This window comes from Microtus pennsylvanicus, chromosome 11 (assembly GCF_037038515.1).
Source record: "Microtus pennsylvanicus isolate mMicPen1 chromosome 11, mMicPen1.hap1, whole genome shotgun sequence".
NCBI classification, from domain to species: Eukaryota; Metazoa; Chordata; class Mammalia; order Rodentia; family Cricetidae; genus Microtus; species Microtus pennsylvanicus.
In genome coordinates, this window is record NC_134589.1 from 1,911,861 (window position 1) to 1,931,878 (window position 20,018).

At 55.2% G+C, this 20,018-nt stretch overlaps 1 protein-coding gene across 2 annotated transcripts in view; it reads left to right on the plus strand.

Annotated features, from left to right (window-relative positions):
* The first annotated feature begins 15,055 nt into the window (after positions 1-15,055).
* Positions 15,056-20,018, plus strand: part of Aatk (apoptosis associated tyrosine kinase) — a 39,456-nt gene continuing 34,493 nt past the window's right edge. The window contains exon 1 of one of the 2 annotated variants that reach the window (XM_075989882.1): positions 15,056-15,390. In XM_075989882.1, coding sequence (XP_075845997.1) covers positions 15,309-15,390 — 82 coding nt within the window. In that variant the 5' untranslated portion in view covers positions 15,056-15,308. Of the gene's footprint in view, positions 15,676-20,018 lie in introns of both variants that reach the window. The other variant, XM_075989880.1, reaches the window with a different exon arrangement.

The window sequence follows — 20,018 nt, forward strand, 5'->3', positions numbered from 1 at the left end:
TTCTACTGGGTTGGGTTTGGGGGGCAAGGAGCTGGAGACCCCAAAGAGCCCCCTTTCGTAGCCATAGGACTAGCTCTGACTCTCGCCTCTCCCTGTCCCACCTGTCCAAGCTGGCAGGAAAGTGGCCTGCAGCCAGCCTCTCTGCTCCCAGCGCCAGTCCCCAGCAGGCAGTGGCCATGTGTCCCCCCCCACCCCCCGTGACCTCTCCAGAGTGTAGCGGACTCACCTGGAAGGAGCTGTGTCTCTAGCCCACTCCAGAAACCTCAGCTGTTGTTTTGTTTGGTTTTTGAGACAGGGTTTCTCTGTAGCTTTGGAGCCTGTCCTGGAACTAGCTCTTGTAGACCAGGATGGCCTCGAACTCACAGAAATCCGCCTGCCTCTGCCTCCTGAGTGCTGGGATTAAAGGCGTGCGCCACCACCACCTGGCAGTTTCTTTTTTAATATTTATTTATTCATTTAAAAAGTTTATGTGTGTGTGTTTTACCTCCATGTATGTCTGTGTCCTACCAGTGTGCCTGATACCTGCAGAGACTAGAAGAAAGCATAGGACGCCCCTTGAACTGGAGTTACAGACAGTTGTGAGCCACCCATGAGGGTGTTGGGACCCCAGAACTTCTCGGTACCTTTTACCTTGCTTGGTGGGCTGTTGTTCCTTCCCAACCTAAGTGGCCTGCCCACACAGTTGGGAAGACTTCGGCCCACACACGGGAGGCAGAATCCTAGAGCCTTGGCGTGGCCAGGGTCTTGTGAGCAGGCCTCACTGCACCAACGCCTTCACAAACTGGCATGGCCCTGGGCCAGAGCCCTGGAAGGCTCTGTGGGGTGTATAGTAGCTTTAGCTGGCTACCAATCCACTCTGCTGTTTCCTAGAAGCTCCTACCTGTGCGGACCTGACGAGTCCACGGCTGCTCTACGAAAGGCCATCTGCTGACCGAGCCCCTGGCCTGCTCTGTGCCGGGGCTCCTCAGAGATCATGTGTGGTGTGGTATCATATCCCCACACCCCGTCTCCTTGTAGCTCAGTATGTGGGCTCCAGGGCCCTCAGCTCAGGGGTTCAGACCAGAAGGAAGAGGCAGGACCAGGGTGAGGCTGCGCCCACAATCTGGAGGCAGATGTGAGTTCAGGGCACAGGTAGTACTTGAGGGCCTGGGTACAGGGGGAAACAGAGGCCAGCCTCAGGGTGCCTCAGAGGCTGCAGCCTGATTCTGACTTGCGTGTGGTTCTGGTTTGGTTGGCGAAGTGGCTTAACAGGTAAAAGGCTTGTCACATAAGCCTACCAGCCTGAGTTCAACCCCCAAACCCAAATGTCTCAGTTGGACTGACTACTGCCACCGAAACACCGTGACCCAAAAACAATGTGGGTAGGGAAGGGTTAATTCAGCCTTCATTCCCACACGGGTCCTCAAAAGACAGTCAGGACAGGAACTCAGACAGGGCAGGGACCATGGAAGGGTTCTGCTTGCCGACCTGCTCCCATGGTTGCTCAGCCAGCTTTCTCGAGGAGCCCAGGGGCTGTGTGGGGCGGCGCCACCCACAATGGCTGGGTCCTCTCCGGTCATCACTAATCAAGGAAATGCCCTGCAGACTGCCTCCAGCTGATCTTGTGGAGGAGTTGTCTTAGCTGAGGCTCCCGTCTCTCCAGTGACTCTAGCTCATGTCAGTTGATGTAAACTAGCCAGCACACCATGGAAAGGCGGAAGAAGAGAACCTTCACATGTACACTGTTACACACACGCGTGCGTGCGCACACACACGCACACACACACATTTACGGGGAGGAGGGGTGTTAAAACACAGCCATGGGCTGGGCACGGGGCTTGTGATTAGCGTTCGGAAAGGTGGCTGGCAGGACGAGCCGTATCCAGGAGCTCTGGTTTCAGTTAAGAAATCCTGCATCAGAGAAGAGCGCCGGCAGTGACCAGGGAAGACCCCATCAGCGTTGTGCCTCCGCATCCATGCTTGTATGTGCAACCACACTTGCATGTACATGTGTGTGAACACGTTTACAAGCAACCATACCACACACACAGACACATGCAAAGAGGAAAATAAAAGAATAAGCTACAGTTTTGGATCATAGTGCGATTCTTACACCCCGTGTCTCCAAGGCCCGGCTAATTCACTGCATTGAGACATCTGTGGCCTTCCTGATTCCAGCTCCTCAGTTCGGAGGAGAGAAGCTCTCACCTACTGTATTCCCCTCAGCTACTCTGCTTTTGCTTTAGGCTTTGAAGCCCGGTTCATAAGTGTGCACACATTTGAACAGCTGTGAGCCCCGTCTCTGGCTCCCTGAAAGTCTCGTTCCCTGAGCCAGCTCTCTGTGTTTTGTGTTTGTGTGGTGCCCGCCGTTCTGGGACCCGTAGTTAAGCATCGGGCAAAGGCAGCCGTAGTTTGGCTGTAGTGTGGTGATTCTGGGTCCGGTGTGCTCTCCTGCTTTTCATCTGCCCGTTTTGTTGTTTTGTTTTCTGAGGCAGCTCTCACCGTGTGGCCCAGACTGTCCTGGAGTTTTCCTCCTAGGTGGTGGTGGTACAGGCCTTTCTTTAATGCTAGCGCTCAATTCCCACGAGCAGAGCCAGCGTGCCCTTCGCCCCTGCTGCGCACCTGCTGCTTCTGGACAGCCAGAGTGGACAGGCTCCTGTCTAGGAACCGTCAGCCTAGAGGTGGTGTTCCTGCCACGAGACAGAGCCCACTGCGGGGCCGAGTGTGCGTGGATCAGAGGCCCAAGGACTGGTTGCCAGGGTCTTGCCAGGCCTAAGAGTCCAGAAGCCAACTACCTGGCGGCCACACGCCGCTTGGCCTCTGAGGCTGCACTTGTTGGCACCTACCCTACCAAAGCCACTGTACCAGACCCTTCTGAAAAGGTGCCCTGAAATCACCTCCAACTTCTCAGTAGGGAAACTGAGGCATGGAACAGCTGAAAGCCTGAGTAGACCCCACGGTCAGCTGACTTTTAAAACATTTATCTTAGCCTGGTGGTGGTGGTGGCGCACGCCTTTAATCCCAGCACTTGGGAGGCAGAGGCAGGCGGATCTCTGTGAGTTCGAGACCAGCCTGTTCTATAAGAGGTATTTCCAGGACAGGCTTCAAAGCTTCAGAGAAACCCTGTCTCAAAAAACTGGTGGTTTTGCCTGCCTGTGTGGCTGTATGGAGGTGTTGGACCCCTTAGAAATAGAGCTACAGACAGCTATGGGCTGCTGGAATTGAACCCAGGTCCTCTGAAAGAGCAGCCAGTGCTCTTAACCATTGAGCCATCTCCCAGACCCCAGCTGCCTTTATTTTAAACCTTGCAAGTTGAGATAATGGCATTTACTGGGCCAGGTAGGCAGGGATGGGCCACAGCTGGGTAGGGCACCCTGGGGACTTTTTGCTCGTGGCCGCTTCATATGCCCCAAGTAGGTCCCTAACAGCCCCTTAGGTTTGTGGCCAGCATGAAGGCATTTGCAACATGAGCCAGATCTCGGCAGCCACGGAGATTCCCAGGCTGGCTCTGCCCCAACAGACCTTCCCAGGCCTGCAAAGCCAACTTCCCCTGCTAAGAAACCAGGCTAGGGAAAACCTGCACCATTCCGCATCCCTGAGAGTCTTTCTCCTGTCCGTTAGCTGCTGTGAGAGTCCATCCAGGCAAGGCCTTCACCCTGAAGCTGCTTGGCTCACCCCCTCCAGACCGTCAGGTCAGTAGTAAGGGATAGACAGGCATAAAAGGGGGCAGGCATGGCAGCTGCCTGGGCAGACCCTGGGCTCTGCTACCACGGTTACCTGATCTCATTCCACCCAATCAAACACCCTTGTCCCTGTCCAGGGTCTAGAAGTTCTTTTGGGTGATGCTCTCCAGAGGCCTGGAATGTCTGCATATACTCAGGGCACTTGAAGTAACTGAAGGACGCTGTAGGCTCTGGTCACCTGGCGCCAACCTCTTACCCGCTACAGGGCAGCCTTGTGGGTGGCACTGGACCTGGGGCCAAGGATAGGGACCCTCCCCATTGGGCAGGGTCAAGTTGAGGCACGGGACTATGGTATCTTGTGTCTGAGGATGTGCCCACGGCTAAAACCATCTTCATTGGGGTGAGCAGTCCTTGTCTGCCCTGCCCTGATGGGGCAATAACAGGTGAGCAGCCATCTCCAGTCTCCTGATATGGCTCTAGGATGGGGTCCTACCTCCTAACCCTGGGCGTGAGCGTCCCAGCTGCTGTGTGGCCTGGGGAAGGAGTGAGATGGTAGTGACCAACAGACCTGAAATTGGTTGGGGGATGGGGACAGGTTGGTACACAGCTCCCAGGGTCAAATCCTCCCTTGAGAGTTAAGGACGTGTGGTCAGTGAGGACTCTCGAATGTCAGAGGTCTCTTCTGCAGGCAGGAATGCCTGTCTGCCATGAGACATGTCCCTTGTACGGAGGTAGCTAGACCAGGAATTGTCCTGTCACTGGAGTGCCTGGTGCTCCTGGGTGGTGTTGGCTCTCTGCCCACTTTCCATTGGACTGCTGCCTGGGTGCCCCTTCTCCCACGGTGCTGGAAATGGGGTCCAGGACCTGGGGTCCAGCAACCAGGCCTGGGTGGACTTTCACTGGCTCCCCACCTGCAAATAGCCCCAGATCCTTCCCAGATCCCCATGCCTCTCTCTGTACCTAGGAAGCCTCTCCTTTTCCTTCTGTCCCCCGTCAGCTGGCACCATCAGAGCTGGCTGGTTCCAGAGCCTGCCAGTCACTCCACAAATCCTCAGCAGCAATTCCGTGAGAACCCCAGACTATACAGAGATTAGTTCAGCCTCACTCTCTCCCCTGGCTGTCTGTGAGCACCAGTTACTCATCTTCTGGATCACTTCACCCTGCACAGAGCCTGGCACCTATTGGTGGTCACTCTGAGCTGACAGGGCTGTGTCCTCGGAGGAGCGTGGCTTTCCTTCAGAGGACCCTGGCTCATGGGTGACTACCGAGCTGTGGTATAAGGGTTCCGTAGTTACTAAAGAAGGACGCATATGACCACAGCAGAGGACAAGGAATGTCCACCTAGGCCTCAGCCACACTCACAGCAGCCCCCAGGCAGCCTCCGTGGTCACTCTTGCAAGAAGGTAAGAAAACAAGCCCCATCTCGGGTGCCCGAGGAGACTGAGGCCCGGCCTAGTCACGTTTAAGTGGGGAAGGGAGCCACCCAGAGATGCAATGAAGACTTCAAAAACAGTTCAGAGCAGGGTAGGGGACATCAGTTTGTCCCCGCAGCTCAGAGAGTTGAGCAACTTCCCTGTCATAGCAGGAATGCAAGGTTTAGGTGTCAGTGATGCCGGAGTCACATGTAGCTAGGTGGTACCCAAGGTGTGGTCCATCATCACTGTGGATGCGAGGTTTAGGTGTCAGTGAGGCCGGAGTCACACGTAGCTAGGTGGTACCCAAGGTGTGGTCCATCATCACTGTCTCAGCTCCAGGTTCTGCTGAAGTCCAGACGGCCTCTCCTGGCTGCCACAGGCTTCATCCCTTCCCTCTCCCAGAGGGAGATTCCTGGGGAATTCCAGTCCCCTGGGATTTCTTGTTTCATACTCTGACACCCAAAGGGAAGGACTCAGATGTCTCTTTAGAATATCAATGTCTTCACTCCTGCTAGGCTGGGTACAATCCATTTACTTCCTCTTTCTCCTCCTCCTTTTTTCCTCCTCCTCCTTCTCATCTTCTTCTTCTTCTTCCTCCTCCTCCTCCTTCTTTTTTTGGTTTATCGAGACAGGGTTTCTCTGTGTAACAGTCCTAGCTGCCCTGGAACTCGCTCTGAAGACCAGGTTGGCCTTGAACTCATAGAGATCCACCTGCCTCTGCCTCCTGAGCGCTGGGGTTAGAGGCGTGACGACGAATCTTCCTTTTAGACCACGACATTGAGCTCATTCACAGCACTGTGTAGCCACCGCCAGCCAACGCCCATCCTAGAGCCTCGCCCTTTCCACACGAATAGTCTGTCCCTGTTGAATACTGTACTCTTCACCCTTCCCCTGGGACCTAGAAACCTGTTTAATTCTCTGTCTATGGACCTGACAATTCCGGGGACCCACACACACCTTAGGTAGATGTATGGCATTTACCCATCTGTGGCTGGGATTTCATTTGTCATAATATCCCCAGATTTATTTATGTTGTAGTGTGTGTCAGAACTGTTTGAAAGATTTCAGTTGTATTTATGTTGGTGCCTTTGGAAGCCAGATGAGGGCGTGGGACCCTCTGGAATAGGAGTTACAGGTGGCTGTGAATGACAGGATCACCTGGCCCAGGTGCTGGGAACGCGGTCCTTTGGAAGAGCCGCAAATGTTCCCAACGACTGAGCATTTTCTCTAGAACCAAACAATTCCATAATTGGTTTTTGTTGAGAGTTTGTCTTTCCCCTTTATGCCAAGCTGAGCACTGCCCCAGGGTTTCGTGTTTGCTATGAAGAGAGCAAGACCCCCAACCCTCAGCATTGTTTTTAAGGCCAGGTGAGAGTCCACTGCATGGACAGCGTTGAGATTTTCTGCACCTTTTGGCTCTAGGAACAAGGCAGCCGGCATTTCCTGGAGCCCATTTCTGTTACGAGATAATGGAACTGCTGATGGTTTAGGGGTCCAAACTTTAGTGTCTGGAGAGGTTGGTGTTCTTTTCCACACTAGCCACACCAGTTCACATCTCACCAGCAGTACACAAGAGCTCGGGTTGTCCGTGGCTTGCCCACACTGGTTATTTCCTGGGTGTGTTAGACTCTGCCTGGTGGGTACAAGGTGGGATGTTTGGTCACTTTTGCTGTTCCCTCGTGGCTGAAGGTGCTGGGTGACTTTGCTGTACTTCCAGGCATTTGTCTGCTTCCAGCATTTCCCAATCTTTGTGGTTCAAGGCGATTCTAGTCCTTGCCCATTTTGTCTTATTCTGTTTATTTTTAATTTAAAATATTTATTTTATGATTTTAATTTAGACCCTGACAGTTCCATACATTTATATAATGTATTTTGACCAGGATCATCCCCTCTGTTCTCTCTCTTACCCTCTTCTACTCTCCTACCCTTTCTTCCCAACATTCCCCTGGCCTTCTTTTATGTCTTTCTTTGTTTTGAGACAGGGTTTCTCTGTGTAGCCCTGGCTGTCCTGGAGCTCACGCTGTAGACCAGGCTGGCCTCGAACTCACAGAGATTCAACTGCCTCTGCCTCCTGTGTGCTGAGATTAAAGGTGTGCACCACCAATGCCCAACCTTTTTTATTTTATTTTATTTATTTATTTTAAAGATTTATTTATTTATTATGTATTCAGGGTTCTGTCTGCATTTATCCCTGCAGGTCAGAAGAGGGCACCAGACCTCATTACAGATGGTTGTGAGCCACCATGTGGTTGCCCGGAATTGAACTCAGGACCTTCGGAAGAGCAGGCAAAGCTCTTAACCACTGAGCCATCGCTCCAGCCCCTTTTATTTATTTATTTATTTATTTTTATTTTTATTTTTTTTTGGTTTTTCGAGACAGGGTTTCTCTGTGGCTTTGGAGCCTGTCCTGGAACTAGCTCTGTAGACCAGGCTGGTCTCGAACTCACAGAGATCCGCCTACCTCTGCCTCCCGAGTGCTGGGATTAAAGGCGTGCGCCACCATCGCCCGGCTATTTATTTTTTTAATCACCCGTTGAGTTGAGTTTAAGTAGGATTGCTTGTGTAGGTGAGCGTAGGCGTGGGGCTATTTAGTGGAGTATGGACAACTTGTCAGTGCTCCACTGGGGTTAACTAGGGACTGACATTAGTGAGACCTTGGAGATTGAAACCAAGTCACCCTACGTCATAGAGCCACCCAAGAAGCGAGAGTAACAAATCATTAGCCTCATGGTAAAGTATAAAATCATAGAAATGGGTTAATTTAAGATGTAAGAGTTAGTTAATGAGAAGCCTGAGCTAATGGGCCAAAGTGTATGTAATTAATATTAAGCCTCAGAGCAGCCAGGGGGTAGTGGTGGCACGCTTCTTTAATCCCAGCACTCGGGAGGCAAAGGCAGGCGGAGCTCTGTGAGTTCAAAGCCAGCCTGGTCTACAGAGCAAGTTTCAGGACGGGCTCCAAAGCTACAGAGAAACCCTGTCTCTCTAAAAACAAAACAAAAAAATTAAGCCTCAGAGTGATTTTTTTTTTCCGAGACAAGGTTTCTCTGTAGCTTTGGAGCCCATTCTGGAACTAGCTCTTGTAGACCAGGCTGACTTTGAACTCACAGAGCTCTGCCTGCCTCTGCCTCCCAGTGCTGGGATTAAGAGTTTGCGCCACCACCTCACTGATCTTTGCACAGGTCACTTGCGGCGGCACCCTCCCCATCGCGTTCGTTTCTACGTGTCACCTGGTGCAGAGCTGCCAGTCTTGCTTCTGTCTCACAGGTTCACACGCTTCGTCCTCCCCAGGCACCAGCAGCTGCCTCGGAGACACACAAACCCATACAGCCCAATTCAACTGTGGAAGGAGTCAGTCCACCATGCACCGCCATGTGGCAGAGCCTTGGGAATTCCGTGCCGAGTGAAGGAGCCAGGCAGGAAACACAACACGCTATAGGACTCTATTTATAAGTAATGTCCAGAATAGGCAGATCCACAGGGACCAGGCAGGGGTCACAGCTGCGTGGGGCTCAGGGAGGGGGATGGGCCATGGGTTTTCTCCAGGAACAGTTCCCTTCTGGGAGGAGAGGACGGCTCTGCAGGGGCAGTGGTGATGGTCACACAATAGTTTGAGTGTGTAAATACTAGGAACTGCTAGTTCCTCTGCCTTGAGATGGTTAATTTTATGTTATGTGGGCTTCACCACATAGCATGCAGAGTGGGAAGGGATGCTTTTATTTCCTTTTATTATTTTATTCTAGTTTAGGCTGGCCTGTATGCAGCACCATGCTTGATTTACAAGGTACCGGGGATGGGACTGGCGTCCTTATGAGTACTAGGCAAGCTCTTAACCAGCTGAATGACACCTCCAGCTCTTTTATTTATTCTTGTTCACAGGGACAGGGTTTTGCTATGTAGCCCTGGGTAGTCTGGAACTCGCTCTGTAGAATAGGCTCAGCTTGAATTTGCAGCAAGCCCTCAGCCTCTGTCTTCTCAGGGCTCTCCAACAACTAGGCTGATGTCTTCAGGAAAACAAAAGTCAAAGAAACAAGTGTCCCCAGGGGAAGATGTAGGAGCAGCACCTGGCCTGGCCAAGAATGCCAGGGAGGAAATGATCTCAGGGAGGGGAGGCAAGAGACAGGCACCAGGCAGCCCTTCAAGGGTCCTAAAGCTAGCCTTGCCCTCAGCTGACAGATGGCCTCTCTCATAGCCTGCCTCTCTCTCTCTCTCTCTCTCTCTCTCTCTCTCTCTCTCTCTCTCTCTCTGTGGTTTTTCAAGATAGGGTTTCTCTTCATCGCTCTGGCTGTCCTGGAACTCACTTTGTAAACCAGGCTGGCCTCGAACTCAGAACTCCGTCTGCCTCTGCATCCCAAGTGCTGGGATTAGAGGCGTGTGCCACCACGTCCAGCCCTGCTGGCCTGACTCTTACGGGTCTCTAGTGTCACTGTTGCTGAAGCTGCTCCTTTGGTCACTGCTTGGCCTTGGCCCACAGCAGTGGAAACACCAGACTGTTATTTCCCTGTCCCCCTGGGGAAGCTGTTAAGGAGCTCATACTGTACACGCTCTCTTCTGGAGCAGCCGATGCAGCCTGCCCCCCGACACCAGTGTCCCCAGCAGCCTGCCCTACTGGAAGGGGAACAAGCTCTTTCCTAGGGAGCTGTCCTCTGGCTCCTGCCTAGCCCTGAACTCTGAGCAAGGGCTTTACCTTCCTGGAGAGGCTAAGGAGTCTTCGCACCTTTGGCAGATGTCCCTGCCATCTGGTGTCTCTTTGGCCATGCCACCAGCTTCTTGGACACCAGCTTCTGTGATAGGTGAGGCTTTTTCCAGGACTGAGGGCCATCTCTGAGAATGTTGGGACAAAGACAGTCCCCTCCCCGAAGACAGGGACAATATGAGTGCAATGGTCACCGTGCATCCTTCTTGTCCTCCTAGAGGCTATACCCCATGGTGTCGGCATCAGCAGTGGGCTGGGACCCCGTGGTGTCGGCATCAGCGGTGGGCTGGGAGCCCGTGGTGTCGGCATCAGCGGTGGGCTGGGACCCCGTGGTGTCGGCATCAGCGGTGGGCTGGGACCCCGTGGTGTCGGCATCAGCGGTGGGCTGGGACCCCGTGGTGTCGGCATCAGCGGTGGGCTGGGACCCCGTGGTGTCGGCATCAGCGGTGGGCTGGGACCCCGTGGTGTCGGCATCAGCGGTGGGCTGGGACCCCGTGGTGTCGGCATCAGCGGTGGGCTGGGACCCCGTGGTGTCGGCATCAGCGGTGGGCTGGGACCCCGTGGTGTCGGCATCAGCGGTGGGCTGGGACCCCGTGGTGTCGGCATCAGCGGTGGGCTGGGACCCCGTGGTGTCGGCATCAGCGGTGGGCTGGGACCCCGTGGTGTCGGCATCAGCGGTGGGCTGGGACCCCGTGGTGTCGGCATCAGCGGTGGGCTGGGACCCCGTGGTGTCGGCATCAGCGGTGGGCTGGGACCCCGTGGTGTCGGCATCAGCAGTGGGCTGGGGTCATCTTGCATTGTACATGTTGCAGTGCCTCAGTTTCTCTCTGTGCTCTCAGGAGGTTGAGTCCGCGATGTGCCTGGAGGTGCCCATGGTGGGGTGTGGACCTTCCAGGCATGGGATGTCCACTGTGTCCACTTTATCCAGCACACAGGTTTGTCTGCTCCCTCGGGGAGCCTAGCAACCACACAGAAATGCTAATGTGTTGGGGTTTAAATGCTCAGCGTGCCCAGAGAGCAGTTGAGTGCCCAGAGAGCAGCTGAGTGGCCAAGCGTCTGCATAGAAAGCAAAAGGCCCTGGGTTTCGATCCTAAGTACTTCTGTACTATACACACTTACATATACATACACACACAGAGTGGGGTGGGGAGAGGTCAGTCTAAAGTACTCTCTAAATCCAATAACCTCAGAGGCAGAGGTTGATGCCACACTGAGACCTCCAGCCAAAGAAGGAACAGCTGAATTCCAGGAGAACAAGGACCCTGGCCAGAAGCCCTTGGAAAGAGTGTGGTCCTCCTGACACCTCAATTGGAGACTTGGAAAGATGAGTCCTGTGGCCCCAAGCCACCATTGTGTCCTTTCTCTCTGGCAGCCCCAGGACACTTTTGGGACACCCTCTTCCCCATGCTCCTTCTCCATGCCTTCTTTTCCCCATCCATGCCTCCCCCCCAGCACCGTGGTCTCAGTTGGTCTCAGGGGACCCTGGTGGAGCATCCCAGGGCAGGAGGAAGGCAGGATGCAGGATGGTTTGGATCCTATGCTAAGAAAGGACTTCTTTCCACTGGGATGGGACCGTGGGGCCTAGAAGGTCTGGAAAGGTGACCGAGAACACTAGGCCTCCCATGCTCTGTCTTTAGCACGTGCCTTCTGCTCAGAATGGCCAGGATGAAGGTGCAGTGGATTCTTGTTGGTGGCCGTGGTCTCAGGCTCTGGGGGCTCAGCTGTCTCTCTGTTCTTGCAGTTACTAAAAAATGGAATATTTCACTTGTCTTGTTTTTTTATGTTCTTTAACATAAAAATGGCCTCCTGGAATACTGCATTGGGACATAATCACTCTATCCCTAGGTTCCTACCAACTTTACTAAGATGTCAAAACCTGAGACTCACTGCCACTGTACTGGGCAAAGAGCTGTCACTGCCTGTGATCCCAACACTTCTAGAAGTAAGGGCACAAGGATCAAAAGTTCAAGGTCAAGCCAGGCTGTGGTGGTGGTGGTGGTGATGGTGGTAGAGGAGGTGGTGGCCCACAACTTTAATCCAGCATTCTGGAGGCAGAAGCAGCTGGATCTCTGAGCAGAGGCCAACCTGGTCTACAGAGAGTTCCAGGACAGTCAGGGATACACAGAGAAACCTATCTCTCTCTATCTATAGATTTATATATATATATGATTATATATTATATAAAAATTATATTACTATAATTAAATTATTACATATAATATGTCATACATAACACATATATATTATATAAAAATTATATTACTACAATTAAATTATTACATATAATATGTCATACATAACACACACATATTATATATGTCTATTATATCATATATAGATTTTTATATAATTATATATAAATTATATTATTATAATTAAATCATTAATATGCTATGTTATATATAACATATATAATATTTTATACACACACACACATATATATATAAAATAAAAAAACAAGATTAACATTGGCTATATAGCTTGTGTCCAGTCTGGGCTCCCCAACACCCTGTTTCAAAAATACATGAAGAACACTTTGTCGAACACTTTGTCGTTTTGTCTTTCCAGACTGGGTCTCTCTGTGTAGCCCTAGCAGTCCTGGACCTCACTCTCCTCTCGAACTCAGGGATCCACCTCCCTCTGCCTCGTGAATGCTGGGATTGACAATGTGCGTCACCACCGCTCAGCTTGAATGCTTACATTTTAAAGTCTGTAATTCAGGGATGGCAAGATGACTCAGTGGGTAAAGGCACTTGCCTCCGGTCCTGCTGACCCGAGTTTGATCCCAGAAACTCACAGAAGAAAGGAGAGAAATGACTCCCAAAAGCCGTTCTCTGACCTGTACGTGTGCTCCATGACAGGCATACCCGTGTGCACACACGCAATAAATAATGGAGAATCTTTTTAGAGTTGACAGTTGGGTGGGGCTTTGTCGATGCCTCCACTTTTGGTTGGGTCGTGCTGGTCGGTGGGTTCGTTGGGCTTGTAGCTGCCATTTTTACCCAAGTCCAGCACATTTGTCCTCAGCTCCACAGGAGCTTCTGTGGACCAGGCTGCTCCGGACATTTGTTCCTGTAAACAGAACCACAGCCCTGTGACCTTCTGACTGGCCTCCTCACCGAGCAGCCTGTTTCTGCGGCTCATCCCCATCGGGACAGCACACGTCAGCGTTTCAAGTCTGACTGGACAGTGTGATGTAACTGCATGGACATGACTGCTAGGTTTTGGGGTCCCCACCCCAAATTTTCTCTGAGGTGGGGGCCTCATTACCTCACCGTCTTCTAGGTCTAGCCTCGCCCTCTCGCTGAAGGCTCCTAACCTGCTCATCCCCCTCTTTCTCAGCCCGGCCTTCTTCTCCAGGGCCTCCTCTCTGCCTTCATTCCTAGATGTGCCTGCCACCTCTCCCATAAGCCTGGCCCCTGCCAGGCCACGCTCTTGAAGTCAGCTGCTTCTAGGGACCGCATCCCCTCTTGATTGGGGGCGGAACTACAGAATGTCCTCTGACATCAGAGTATACACACTGAAGTGTGTGGGAACTCCACGGCAACCCTGGCCAAGGAACAGGGAAGAGCCACACAGCAAGGTCCTCTTATCTAGACCTTGCTGCCCGTCCCCCCAACCTGGGATGAAACTAGTTCATGAACCGATGATCATTGGCGACTCCAAGAATACCGGGGCTGCCTCGACCACTTTTCCATGGGATTCCAAAAGGACCACAAACTCAGCCATAAACTCAAGGCCAACCCCAAAGCCCGCTGGCCCTCCAGCTGAGCTGTGTTGCTTCACCACGGCTGACAACATGGGCAGAGATGACTACCCCAAATTTCAAAAGCGTCATGTTGGAAAAAGCAGGGTGGACCCTGATCTCTCTGACTCTGCTGACCCTAACCATTCTGCTGCTCGGGTCACTGCGGACCCTCTGCTCAAACACTCCACTCTCTCAGGCTTCCAGATAGCATAATCCCCTTGCTCTCCAACTGTGGACCCCAAGGGTCTCTGTAACTGGCCCGAGAATGGATGAATGAGTGACCGTATGACTGTCCAGGACCCCAGAGCTGCAGGTGACAGCCCCTTTTCGTGCCTCCGCCTACTTGCTGCAAGGCCCGCAGCTGCGTCGCAACGCTGCAAGATGGCGCTGCGGCGGGAAGAGGAGGGGCGCAGGGCACAGCAGCGTCCGTGCCCGGCGCCGCCGCCCGCTCCAAGCGCCCTGGCCGATCTGTGGGGGTGGGGGCGGCCGTTCGTCGCAGCGTGGCACAGCCGCAGGCGGTTAGTACAAAAACAGCTTCCCCCGCCTCCACCAGCGCAAGCGCCTCCCGACAAGCCACCCCCCAAACCTGCGAGTGACCCGGTGTCCCCAAGCTCCTGGGTGCCCCCATCTATCTCCGTGCACCCTCCGCTACTCAGCAGGACCCGGGCTCCGCACCTCCATTCCACTCCTGTCCATAACCTCCTCCATGACTCTTGGCCTCTGTGACAATCCCCACGACCTCAGTGACCTTTTGAGACGCCCACAGCGTCCATGCCTGGCAGGCTTCCAGTCTCCCCCTCATCCAGGGCTGGATCTCCATCTCAGGCCCCTGAGACCTCCGACCTCCGACCTTCATGCTTCCCGCCTCTGCCGCAGTTCCCTGCTCCAACCCCACCACCACCACCCACTTCCGTGCCGACCCCTTCGGGTCCCCACAGCTTCGGTGCCCCCCACTGCCTGCATCTCAACACCTCAGTGTCCCTCCCCTCTCTGTGCCCTCGTCTCCATCCCGGTAGCCCAGGCCTACAAACCCCTTCCCTCCGCCCACACCCTTCGTCTGCTGGGACCTGCGAGTCCCTTCTGTGCTTGTGTCTCCACTCTGGGCTCCACAGATCCCGCAGCATCAGCCTCGGGCCCCTCTACATCCTTTAGTGTCCCACAACCTGTATGCCCCTCTTTCTGCCTCTGACCCCTCTCATTCTCCCCAGTCCCTGTGCTCCCAGCCTTCATCCCTCTCTATAGCCTCATCATCTGTGCACTCCTAACCCCTGCCTCCGTGCCGCTCAGCCTTCATCCTGCCTGCCCCCTCCCATCACTTAGTGTCCCACGACCCACGACCCTCCCCTGCCTCTGTTCCCCACTCCTTGTCCCCAGCCTCTGTGCCCTCAATCTGCATCCCCCTCATTCCGTAGCCCCCCTGCCTCTGAGACCCCTCTCCTTCCCCCATTGTCCACGACCTGCATGCCCCTTCCCTGCTTTGTCCCGGCTCCGTACCCCCAGAACCCTCGTACCCTCTCCTCCATCCCCCCTTCCACTCTGTCCCCCCCACCTCGCGCGCGCTCCCGCGTGTTTTCGGACTGCACCAGCCGGAGCCCCGCGGCGCCGCGGCGGCGGGCGGAGGCGCCTCGTCTGTCGCCGCCCCCACTGGTGCCCGCGCTGCGGCGGTGGCTGGGGGCGCTAGGAGCGGGGGACCGTGCGCTCCGCACCTGCGGAGGCCGCTGGGCGATGATGCCGGGACGCTGGCCCAGGCCGCGGGCGTTCTGAGCCTGAGCGCATCGCCGGCCCCGGGAATGCCCATCGCGCTGCTGGCCCTGGCCATGTCGTCGTCCTTCTTCAATCCCAGCTTCGCCTTCAGCTCCCACTTCGACCCGGGTGAGTCCGCGCGGCGCCCTCGGAGGCGGCCTTGCGGTTGCAGCTGCCCCCCCACCTGTCTTCCCACTGCCGACATGATGCTGCTGGAGCCACGGTTTCCCATTTTGCCTGGAAATTAACCCTTTCTCTGCCCTGAGTCCCCGCAGAAGAACAGGGACCGGCGAGGACCCACTACAGGTCTCCGGAGGTGGGCAGGCCTTGGGGCCAGACCCTCTGCACAGCCGGCCCCTTCAGCTCTGGCTGGCAGCATCAGCCCCTGTCTCTTTGGATGCCTCCCTGGCGCAGGTAACTGGGACAAGAGGGCCTGTGTTGGCCCCAGGTGTCCCGGAGAGAGGTTGCCAGGACTCAGGGCCCTGGGGAGGTGAGGGGTGTTCTGCAAGGCAGGGTAGGAGCCCAGGCCCACTGTGGGAGCTTGCTGGTCCATGTTTTGGTGCAAAAGGCCCCTTCCCAAACCTGCGCTGGTTTCTGCAAATCCCTGTCCAGCCAGTCCCCCACCCCCGCCCCGGCAGCTTGTGGTGGGTGTGGGGGGGTCAATGAAGACCCCTAACATGAGCCCACCTGAGATCCCCCTCTGGAGAGGTGGTACCGACCAGCTGGCCGCACAGGACCTGGGGGGTGGGCCTCTTGCTCCACCTGGCTTGTGGACACAGGGATAATGTGTTTACCATGGCTGCCCGAGCAGGGTGGACAGCTGTGGAGGGCAGAGGGGGCTGTGGCAGCTGTCTCTAACGAGTATTCTGTTTGCTTGTCCTGAGTGGGAGGGTAACTAGTCCCACCCACATGTCCCCCTGGGCTTTGGCTTGGGCTGCACAGCCCAAACAAAGCCCAGCTCACACGTGATGGCTCTCCTGGGTCTCCCTCCTGGAGTGGGGCCAGTGTGTGCTGTGATGCACCGAGTCCCCCGGGCAGGACTCCATCTGAAGGCATTTGCTCCTAGGGAGGGGGGCTGATGGGCGCTGCCTACTGGGCTTAGTTAGGGCTGTCATGTCCCTTGCTCAGAAGTGACTTCCTGGCTGACCCAAGGGGCTTGAAGGTCATCATTTACTGTCCAACCAAAGGCACAGAACCTAGCCAGCAGCAGTGATTGTGACCCACTGAAGCTACAGCAGGAGTGGAGATGGCCTTGAGCAGCAGCTTCAGGCCCAGACCCCCTTTAGGGACAGATATCCCCATCATCAGGGCTCCAGGATGTCCCCCATGGCAAGCCTTACCCAGCACTTGGTCCTTCCAGACTCCAGATAGGTGGCCCTGGAGCTGTTTGGATAGGGGTGGGGCCTAGGCTGCTGACAGGAGGGAGGGAGGAAGCCCTGCATCCTCCCATCTGCCCGGACTCGCCCGCCCGGTGGCTTATCACCCCTTCCTCCTCCGGGGTACCCAGGACAGAAGCGCCCCTCCCCCACCTCGGAGCGCCGGCAGGACTGCAGGCAGCTCTTGCGCAGTTGATCTGTGTAATTACAGTGTGTTGGTGTAACGATCTAGCGGGACATGAGAGCTGTGTGCCCGTGGGCATGGTGCCCTTGCTGCCCCGGGGGCTTGGATGGTGGCGATGGGGGACTTAGTGGGGAGCAAAGCCAAACCTGGGTGCTGGAGGGAAAGACTGTGCTCACAAGCCACTCTCTGCCATCAGAGTCCCTGTGTCTGCTTCTCTGGGCTTCTGCTTCCCCTTTTGGAAGATGGCATGGTGATGCCTATGTCTGGGTCTGGGTTGGAGGAGGAACCTGGTGAGCCATTTGTGAGGGTGAGGAGGTATGGGCATAATTGGTGCCTGAAGGCCCCTGTACCCGCAGAAGCTGAATGGCTTTTCTCCCTCTTCACAGTAGGGAGAGAGAGATGGTCTAGCTGATGTTGTCAAAGTTAGAGCCACCAAAGTTCAAATGAAGGCTCGTGTTTGTGTGGTCGAAGAGTGTGTTTATGGGTTGTCCAGTGCTCCCCGACAGTCCCCTAAGGAGCCCTTGCACCTATGGCCAGGTCTGCAAGCATCGTAGGACTGACAGGCAAGCTTGAAGTGGCAGCTGTTAGCATGCTGGGCCCTCGCTACACAGCCACCCTGTCCCTGGACAGGACAGGTTGCTGGGGCTGAACATAATCGTGGGGTGTCATGGCCGGACAAGCGCCCAGACGGGCCTGCTGTGAAGTCTGACTCTGTGCCCCATTCCCTGTCACCCAGGATGTGGGTGACCATGAAGGATTTCTTGGCAGACCCTACCCAGTGGCCTCTTGGCTGTGTGCTCTTCGGCCATTCCTTAAGTCTCTCTGAGACCACTCTCCAGGCAGACAGAGCATGATAGTCAAGGAAAAGGGGCCACAGGGGGTCATGGAGGACAAGAGCAGCTGGAAGGGGTAGGAGCTGATGACCTCGAATGAATGGCAGTCAGCTCGCACTGAGGCAGGGGACTGACCTTGTTTCTCACTCTCCTCCTCAGTGTGCCTGGTGCAGCTAAGGGAGCTAATATAGGCCAGGGAGGTTTGCTGGGGCCTGGTACCGTCGCTAGTGGCCAGGGCCCTTAGCAGTGGTGTAGGGACTCCAGTGAGGTGCTTCCCTTGGAGGAACCTGCACTCCCACGATACTTTGGGACTGCCCTCCCACGCTGGGGCTGGGGGAGCCCTAGCGTTTCCCCACACTATTTGCTCACTCCCTGATGTCTGACCCTCTCTGGTCCTTAGTTTGCTTATCTGTAAGGTGGGTCCACGTGGTGCTGTGGAGTACTGGGCACCGGGCAAGGCTGGTCAGGGCGGCCTCTGCCGGCTTCCTGTCTGAGGCGGGGGGTATGGAGCTGGCAGCCACCCTGGCAGCTTGCAGAAGCGCAGAGAAGGCATGGCTGTCCCACTCCGCTGTCTGCCATTGCCCGCTTACCCTGCACGGTGCCCGCTGCTCGCTGTCTCCAGCCTCTCAGCCTACATCCTGGTCCCTGCTCAAGTCTTTACCCCACAGTGGGCTCCGAATGAAGACCCTGGCTGCGCCCTTCTGGGAGTTGTTTCCTTGGTGTCCACATGGGACAGGGTACGGGACTGGCGTTCCTGGGCTCATAGTGACTGTGGCAGAAGACCTGGATCTGAGTGGCACGGGGATGGGTGTACTTGGGACTTGCGACAAAGGCGGCCCTGAAAACGAGCCAGGGGGTCCCCAGGAGCACTAGTCCCTGGCTCACAGATGGACTTGGAATATGGAAAGTTGTGACTCACTGAGTGACAAACCTGGTCCGTCACTGGACCTGGTTGAAGCCACAGACTAGCCAGGCCTTCATAGCAGCTGAATGTAGGGTCCAGGGTGCTGTCTCTGGCTTGTCACCCTGCCTGTGGGCCCCGTGACAGGAAGCTATGGGCCTAGATTTAAGGCCGACCCTACCTCAGTATGACCTCTTCTTGATGAGTCATTAAAGCCTGTAGGTTAGGGGTGACCAGTCTGAGAGGTGGCGTGCTGGCTATATACAGGCTGCTTCTCTGGAAGCAGTTCAGCGAAACCACCAGAGGGCGGTCACAGAACCCTGGGGCAGGGGCAGGGGCAGGGGCAGGAGACATGTGGGGTTTCTGCTGCTCTCCCCAATATTCCCTGGCACACACAGACATGGACACAAACATACCTGCAACACGCACCTCCCACATGGCGAATGAGACAGGCATAGTCGGACTGGCAGGACCTAAGCGTGTCCATGTCCAAGTGTACCTGCACACATGGACCTTGTGTGCACATACAGTGTGCAGGCACTTCCGTGGGGGAGTCTTGTGGGTGTGAGCTCCCGATCTGCAGGACACAGGGTTCTTTGCCGGAGCTTCACTGTCCTGTCTCAAGCGTTCTACAAGTGTGTGCTCACTTGAGAGGTATCACTGGGACTATGACCCCCCGAACCTCAGAATGGGGTGAGCCCTAAATCCAGTGGCAGATATCCTGCTAAGAGGACACAGAAATGAGGGGTGTGGGGAGAGGTACTGGAGTCAAGCAAAAGCACTACAAGCAGAAGGCTGCCGACCCCAAGCTGGAAGAACCAGCAAGGCCTTGCCCAGTCCTCACCGAACACCTGCCTGCCACTGCCAGACTTGTTCGGGGCCAGGAAAGAACCATTCCCACAGAAACCGCCAGTTTGGGATCTTTACCCAGGCAGCCAAAGAATTTAGGTATAGTACCCCTCAGGCCCAGGGACCAAGGAGGAGCTGGCAAACCCTCAGTCGGCCACGCATCTGCGTATACGTGGTCGGTCCTGGTGGCTAACATCCTTGATGTCTCTGGCACCTGTCCTGGACTCATGGAGTACTTCCTGAGGGTGGGCTGTGCCCAGTGCTCTGCCAGGCCCTCCTCCCAGGACTGTGGCCACCTGCCTTTCTTTCATGGCTATTGGGACAGGGACGGACTAGGGTTGACTGGACGGAAGCCCGAGGCAGACCATGAGGGGACCCGCTCTTATTGTTCAAAAGACAGTGGTTCTGATGTCTGTTCCCAGGTAGGCTGAAGGCTATGTCTATGGTGGGGAGACCCCTGTGTCACCCCATATTCTTGTTGTGTGATAATCTGGGTCATAGTGCCTGTTGGGGCTCTGATTTCAGGTCCCCGTAGTCTGGGCCTTGCCTGCCTGTCACAGAGGAACTAGTGGCAACGGGACCAGTGGCTGTGGCCTTCCCCACCCCCAGCTCAG